General features: G+C 55.2%; 1 protein-coding gene across 3 annotated transcripts in view; it reads left to right on the top strand.

Moving 5' to 3' along the window:
- The first annotated feature begins 739 nt into the window (after window positions 1–739).
- Window positions 740–7,698, top strand: part of Adamtsl2 (ADAMTS like 2) — a 32,587-nt gene continuing 25,628 nt past the window's right edge. Inside the window, exons 1-7 of one of the 3 annotated variants that reach the window (XM_048431832.3) lie at window positions 740–951; window positions 2,811–2,901; window positions 3,473–3,615; window positions 4,279–4,354; window positions 5,449–5,581; window positions 6,209–6,354; window positions 6,479–6,602. In XM_048431832.3, the coding sequence (XP_048287789.3) occupies window positions 2,812–2,901; window positions 3,473–3,615; window positions 4,279–4,354; window positions 5,449–5,581; window positions 6,209–6,354; window positions 6,479–6,602 (712 nt within the window). In that variant the 5' untranslated portion in view covers window positions 740–951; window position 2,811. Of the gene's footprint in view, window positions 957–2,810; window positions 2,902–3,472; window positions 3,616–4,278; window positions 4,355–5,448; window positions 5,582–6,208; window positions 6,355–6,478; window positions 6,603–7,698 lie in introns of all 3 variants that reach the window. The other 2 variants (XM_048431831.3, XM_048431833.3) reach the window with 2 other exon arrangements.

The raw sequence follows: 7,698 nt of genomic DNA, 5'->3' as shown, positions 1-7,698 counted from the left end.
CCTTTTTTTCTAGGATGGGGTGCTCCGGAGACCCAGACACATCAGAGCAGACATCTCAAAGTCTGCTAGAATTCATAGGTAGGACTGAAGTTGGGCGCCCTTCAGCTCCAGCTCAGCAGGACCAGAACCCTAGAGTCCAGCTTGTTTGCCACTAGCTGCCCAGCTGGTGTGGGGGTCCAGCCAAACTGATGCCAAACATCTGCCGAATACCCAATGCCTACCCTCAACCTGATCCTCCTAGGCATCTGGTCAGCAGGCTGTAGCCACTTCTTCTCCCTGGAGTCATTGGTTGGTTGATCTCTGAATGCCCCTCAGTTCCTCAAGTCTGTTTTCCAAGGATAGATGGCGACCTGGACGCACACAACCTCCAGACCTCAGTGTCTCCCTGTGAACGGGAGTTGGCAGCCTGGACAGCCCATGGTTCCCAGGCTCCTATGGAAGCTGAAGTTAGATGGGTGGGGCAAGGGGTTCTCCTCCACCTTTGTCAACCTCCTTCCATGTGACCTCCGGCTAGTTGCTCCATTAGGGTCAGTCACTCTGGACCCAGGCAAGCCAGTCCCAGGCTCACTCACTGCTTCTGGACTGTGGCGGCAGCAGCCAGCAGGCAGCTGGACAGCCTGGCCATGCTCCAGAGGCGCAGAGCGGGTTAAAGTGTGCGCCCGGCCAGCCGCCAGCAGGCTGGGCGGGGGAGCAGCGGTGGGAAGTGTGAGTTCCTCCCCGTCTGCCTGACAGCTATAAAGGCAGCTGCGGCCACAGAGCAGCCACTGGGCTGAGCGCCCCTCCTGGGAACCCCCTCCCTTGAATGCTCTTTGAAGTGGGAGAGGGAGGCAGCTGGGGAAGCAGGACAAGAGACAGCCAGAGCCCGCACATCTCTGCCCTCATCTTCCTGCACGGTGCACCTGGCAGCTAGCTCTCACCCCTTTCTCTGGGAGGACAACCTGCTGACCCTGGGTGAGGTAGGACGCCACATACTTGTCCCAGCTCATACTGTGGTCTCTGGGAGGTGTGAGATGCAGCCCAGCCCAGGCCAGACAGCTGTTCAGAATGGGGCTGGGGGATATCCCAGCCCCTGGGGAGGGTCTTTATCTACAGAGGAAGGGGGAGCGAGCTGCCCCACACAGTGGCAGGGTGGCCCTGAGGCTACAGCCTTGGTGCTAGCAATTGCTGTCTGTGCTGCAAACCCCTGCTGTGGGCCTAGTGAAGGTTTTGGACCCTAGGGAGAGATGGATCCTGTTTGAGCTGGACTTGGCTGGAATCCAGCAGTGTCTGGGAGTCTTAATGAAAACCAAGTGTGAGACTGACTGGGCACCTGTCTTCGGCGGGCGGCAGGGACTGGGGAACCAGGGAGGTCAATGGGACTATGTGGGATGGGGGTTCGGTGTCGGAGTGAAAATGGGGATGCAGATGGAGACCTGCAGGGGAAGAGCAGACAGATGGGGTAGGGGAGGTGGTGGGCAGCTGGTGGGATGGAGGGGTCTCAAGGATGAAGCTCCCCATTTCAGGATCCACAGTATCATTGCATGCATGGTCTGTCTGGGTGCAGTCTGGGTGTAAGGGTGTTGCTGGCTTAGCTCCCACACACCTGCAGGTGCTTGGGGAGGAAGGAATGGAGAGAGAGGAAGGAGGGAGAGAGAAAAGAAGGAAGGGAGGGAGGGAGGGAGAGAGACAGAGAGAGAGAGAGAGAGAGAGAGAGAGAGAGAGAGAGAGAGAGAGAAAGAGAGAGAGAACAGTTGGTGTCAGTGTTTCAAGAGTGCAGACAATCTCCAGACTTTCTTGCCTGGAATTAGTGGGCGCTGGGCTGGGCCCCTAAGTTTGCTGTGGGGTATGGGGACAGTAGGCTGCCCGACTGTGTGGCTTTGGGCATGCTGACTTTTCTCTCTAGACTTACTGTTTTCTGAAATCCATTGTCTAACTCACTGGCGGCTGACACCCACCTGAGACAAACTCTAGATAGACGGCATTAGCTCCCCTGCAGAGACAAGGTTTATGCTGAGGCTCAGGGGAGCAGTTTTGAGAGTTGGGGTATCAGGGCTGAACGCTCTCCTTCATTTGATTCACCTTCAAATGAAGGTGGGTGTTGGGGTTTCAGGTGTTAGCCTGCTGGGAAGGAGTCAGAACAGGGGTCCTGGGCCGGTTACATACACAGGCACAAGCTGTGCCTCCTGCACCTCCCCCACTTCCATGTTCTCTCTAGAGAGAAGGGCCCAGATTCTTCGATTGTGCCCCACCCGAGGACCAGAATACTGAATACCCGGCTATGAGGATGTTCCTCTGACAAGGGAAGGCTGCCATTTCCTGAGGATCATGGGGCAGGGGACAAGTAAAGGCAGGGAGGAAAGGGAGGACACCCCTTCTACAGCTCACGAACTTTATGGGGTGATCATTCTCTTACGTGGCCTGCACGTTAAGCAGGTAAAACTCCCAAGATGCGCTGGACAAGGCAATGGACTGAGCCCAGTTCCTATCTGTCTTCATAATGACCGCTCTCTACCAGGCTGGGCCTCCAAACTCCTTGGCTGTCTCTGTTCTTCACAACCATTCTCCAGGGGCAAAGCTTGGCAGAAGACCTCAGATGAAGGGTGTCTCAGACTTGGCACTCCTATCATCCCTTTGTGCCTAAGCCGGGCAGACATCTGTAATCACTTACCAAGCTGCTTGCTGAGCCCAGATGGATGGCTCAGTCTCTCTCAGATGGCAGCCGCTACCACAGGATCCCAGATAACCTTACCACATGGGGCACTGGGAGAACCCTGAGAGTCTATTCCCAAAGCAGGGCCTCACCTGATAGTGACGGTGGTCTTGCTTCGTAGGATGGATGGCAGATGGCAACATTTACACTGGGCTTGGTCTTTGCTGGCCATGGCAGTTGTTGCTGGGGGTACGGCATCTACTGAGGCATCGGTGAGTAGCATTGTTCAGTGCCCACCCTCCACCAGCTTCTCGGTCAGTGTTGAGCTCCCTCTCAAGTGGTCTGACTTTGGGGAATTGTGCAGTAAGGGTGGGCACATGCCCAGGGGTCTTGGTGTTCCCTTAGGCTCCAGAAACTTGTACAGAGGGCCCGTAAGACCTGCCCTCGAGCAGGGACTTTGGCCATCCTGGAGCCCCTGGCCAAGCTAGCCAGAATGTGAGGTGTGTTTGGTGTCTCTCCTTCCATCAAGGGCCTAGAGTAAAACACATGGATGGGAGGTATATGTGAGGGGAGCCTGCAGGTGTAGTGTGGCCTATGAGGAAGAAAGCAAGGTAGGTTCAGATATGCTCCAGGTTCAGCCCACAGGTAGTCTCCAGTGGGGTTCTCTCCTGGTCATCTGTGAAACTTGAACTCAGGTTTCTGAGAGACCCAGCCAGCAACCCCTCAGGAGGATGCGTCATCTGCTCCCTTCAGCTGCCAGCAATGCCTTGTGGGGTTTGGGGTATAGGTTCTCCTGTGTTGTGGTTGAACCTTCTGCTCACTGTTGGGGGGCTTTTCACCCAGGACAACAGCCCCACATCCAACAGCCTGGAGGGTGGCGCCGATGCTACTGCCTACTGGTGGGGGGAATGGACCAAGTGGACAGCATGCTCCCGAAGCTGTGGAGGCGGGGTGACATCCCAGGAGCGCCACTGTCTGCAACAGAGGTGCGTTTGTCGAAAGCCCCAAGGGTGGGTGAGCAGGGGCAGCCTGATCCATGAGCTGGTGACCTTTCTCCTGGGCTCGCATTTGGTATATACAGGCTCCTCTTCCCGTTGGCCTTCATGGGGCATGGAGCTACAAAGAGATCCTTAGCAACAATGTTCTGGGGTGCCAGAGAGGGAGGGTCAGAAAGGAAGTTCTGGTTTTTTAGAGCCCTACCACTGAGGAGTGAGACTCCCCTGTCTTCTGAAGCATGAGCTATAGAAGCAGGGAAGAGCACAGGCAAGGTTTTAAGAACCTTTGCTCTCAGAGGGTCCTGGGTTTGAGTCTTGCCTCTGCTACTTCTAAGCTGTGTGACTTTGGACAGAGCACTTAATCTCTGCGCATCGGTTTCCTCATCCATGGCATCATGTGGAGAGCATGAAGCAAGCTCATGTTTCTGGACACACATGACATCACATGTGTTTGCATGTTAGTACGGGCTTCAGCAAACAAGGTTGTTATAGTATAACTCTGTGGCTGATACTGGGGATACTGGGAATACAGAGGGGAATCAGATGCCATCCTAGGAGTCTGGGAAGCTACTGGAAGCTCGTAGATGGCAGAACAGCTGTCAGGACCCATAGCTACCACTCCAATCCTGGCTTGGTACCGCATTTTCCCACCAGGAGGAAGTCTGTTCCAGGAGCAGGGAACAGGACCTGTGTGGGCACATCCAAACGGTACCAGCTCTGCAGAGTACAGGTGAGACCAGATGCCTGAAACACTTCGGTCTTGGTCTTGCCGCCTAGACATTCTTCTGCTGCCACTACCCTTTCAGGGAGAGTCCATCATAGGCTGGCTGATGCCCAGGCTCACACCGGGTCCATCATGCATCAGATGCTGCATGCTTTGTCTCCTTCACGTTGGGAGTGGTAGGATGGCTTGAACTCCCACCTATTCCTGGAAATCTAAGTACAGTTTCAGAAGTTGGGGTCTTCCACCACAGTCCCAATATGCCTTGAACTTTTGCACACCAGGAAGCCACAATAGTTACCCCTTCTTCCCACCTATGAAGCAGTCTTGCTGGGAGCCATCCCAGGCCTCTTGCCCCAGCTCTTAGGTGTGCCCGCAGGCACTGTTTTATTAGCCTTGGCTTGAAGCCAAGATGGCCGAGGCTTGGGAGGAGGCATTGATTCCATGCCCGGGGTTCTGAGGAGTACCCTCTATGGGACCAAACTCAGTCTGAAACTTGGCTGCCTATCTAAGAGCCACCAGGGCATGGCGGTAGAGGTGCCAGGTCTGCCTGTCTTACTTGCTTGCCCAGCTGTGTGCACATGTGGAGTGTGAGAACTGAAGGGAATCTAGTGGCTATGGCTAGTCATGGAGTCAGGATCATGGAGTCAGGTCATTCATGAGCTTCTGAAGGAGACAGACACTAACCTAGTTTGGAGTCCAGCTCCAGCATCAGCAACTGCCCCCTGTATGCCCAAGGTCCTTCTTAGAGAGTCCTTTCCTGCTGATCCAGTCCCTGTGTGTAGCCACCAAGTACACTGGATTAGTTATAGGCACGTTGCGCCCAGGTGTGCACACGTGTGGAGATGTACACATGCCAGAAGATAGTGTGGGGAGAGCCACCAGTGTCCCATCTATTCCAAGGTCAGGGGATAACTAGAATATTAGGAAGGCTGGTACCCGGTGGTACTGAAAGAGTAATCACTGCCCCTTCTGAGTAGTTGGAGGTAAGGGGGAGTGAGACCGGGAGCAGGGGGCAAAATGGACTGAGCCCTCCCCCAAGGGTCATCTGTAGCCACTTCCTGCTCAGCTCCTCCTGGAGCCTGTGCGCCTTCTTCTTTCAGGAGTGTCCACCGGATGGGAGGAGCTTCCGCGAAGAGCAGTGTGTCTCCTTCAACTCCCGTGTGTATGACGGCCGGGCATACCAATGGAAACCTCTCTACCCGGGTACCCGAGCTTCAGGAATAAGCTCTACGGGTGGGCAAGTGGGGAAACTAAGGCTTAGAGCCAGGTCTTGTTGAAGACTGTGGTGGTCATCTATGCTTCTCTAGAAGAGGGCCTGGAGATCTGTCCCCTCCCCTCCCCCGTGACCTGTGACATCTCCGGTGACAGACTATAGCGCTGAGTTTCCGGCAGGGCTGCCCTCAGAGGTCAGGACTCTCCCACTGTCCCCAGGGGTTAGACAGGAACCATCCCAGACAACCCCAAATGAGGACTGGCCGAGGTCTCATGGGACTGGGGGCTTGCGTGTTGTTCCGCGCCCACCTTTCTCCCTCTCTCTCCCCATGGGAGAGGAAACTAATTGTTTAGGCACAGTGCAAATGAGCTGTTCTTCCCCCACCCTGTGGAAACACTGAGGTGTCCAGCTCCTCTGCCACAGGAAGCCCTTTTGTGGGTCTCAGGTGTGGCGCCTGCTCACGAGGAGGCAGAATTAGGAACTCAGCACTTGGACTGGGCTCACGTCATTTCTGCTACCAGCACTTTGTCAGGTCCTTCCTTTTCAAACCTCAGCTGCCCCATCTGTGTAATGAAAAGATGCTATATTAGTAGGAGGGGGCGGATCCAGCACCCTCTCTCCTGAGACTCTCTACCTCATCCCCCCAGATGACTATGTCCACATCTCCAGTAAGCCATGTGATCTGCACTGTACCACTGTGGACGGCCAGCGGCAGCTCATGGTGCCCGCCCGCGACGGCACTTCCTGCAAGCTCACCGACCTGAGAGGGGTTTGCGTGTCTGGAAAATGTGAGGTTGTTAAACATTGTACCAAAAGTATAGCCGTTCTCACTGTGCTGGCCACCTTGCCTGTCAGAGGCAGAGGCGCCCCTGTGCCAGTCCCAGCGCCCCAGCGGCCTCTCCCCTTGCTTCTTGCAGCCCATTGGCTGTGACGGAGTGCTCTTCTCCACCCACACGCTGGACAAGTGCGGTGTCTGCCAGGGGGACGGGAGCAGCTGCACCCACGTGACGGGCAACTACCGGAAGGGCAACAATCATCTTGGTAAGAGAGGGTGTGGCAGCCTGGGTGGGCGTAGGCCTGCATTCCACCTGCTAGGTAGGTGTCCTTTCATGGGTCCTCTCCTTCTCGGCCCAGGCCCAGGCCGAGGTGTAAGGCTCCTTCCTGCTGGCCATAAAAAGGGGCCCTTTACATCACCGGCACACCAGTGGACACTTAGCATGGGATCATCTGAGACCTTTGAGGCAGTCTTCAGGGAGGACTGAATGGGGAAACTGAGGCACAAGTCTTGGAGTGTGTGAGACTTGACTTTGGACGTGGTGGATTCTGGGTTCAGACTGAGATTCCTCTCTCTAGTGTTGTGTTTAATGACCTTGTGTTTGCACCTGGCTCTGATCTGACCCTTATGTTTGGGATCCACGCATGAGACAGACCTTCCTGTATCACTTGTGATAGCCAGTGCTCAACAGAATGCATTTCTGTGACCCAAGAACTGTGTGTGGAGTCAAACTAAGTTATTATAGAGGAAGGGAGGGTAACTTGAAATCCACTTAGCAGATGGGGAAACTGAGGCTCAGTGTGGGAACTGAAGGCTCAAGTTCTCCCAGGGAGGCAAGGGAGTCCTACTGAGACCCCCAGAGGGCCCATGAAGCCAAGAAGTCTTGCTTGCCCCCACGTGAGAGGTCATCACAGAATCAGTGTGGGCTCCAAGAGTCCCTGCAGGAGGCCACCAAGAATGAAGCGCCAGTATAGGGCATAGGGAGGAAACTGACAAAGGAGAGGTGGGCACAGAAGCTGCTTGTGTGTACGGGGTTGAATCTGCATGCCAAGTGTCTCCCTAGTGTGGTGGGCAGATGCTCTTTCTTTGGAGGCCTACGAAAGGTGGGGTGTGGCAAAGCTGGGCTGTTCCTTTGTCCCTCCCTTCTTTCCACACGCCTGCTGCACAATTTTCTGCTGGACTCAAGGCAGAGACGGAGTCAGGGGTCAGAGGTCAGAGGTCAGGTAGTGCCTCTCCTTTAGAGCACTCAGCTCATGTCAGATGCCACGTGCTATAATAGCAAGGCTCACCAGTCAGGGCCTGTGCTCTGGGTGATGCTGCTTCTGGGGAGGCTGAGGCTGAAGTGAGAAAGATCCCTCTTAC

The sequence above is a fragment of the Myodes glareolus genome, chromosome 21, assembly GCF_982192425.1.
Source record: "Myodes glareolus chromosome 21, mMyoGla1.1, whole genome shotgun sequence".
In the NCBI taxonomy this organism is placed as follows: Eukaryota; Metazoa; Chordata; class Mammalia; order Rodentia; family Cricetidae; genus Myodes; species Myodes glareolus.
This window is presented reverse-complemented; position numbering and strand designations above follow the sequence as displayed.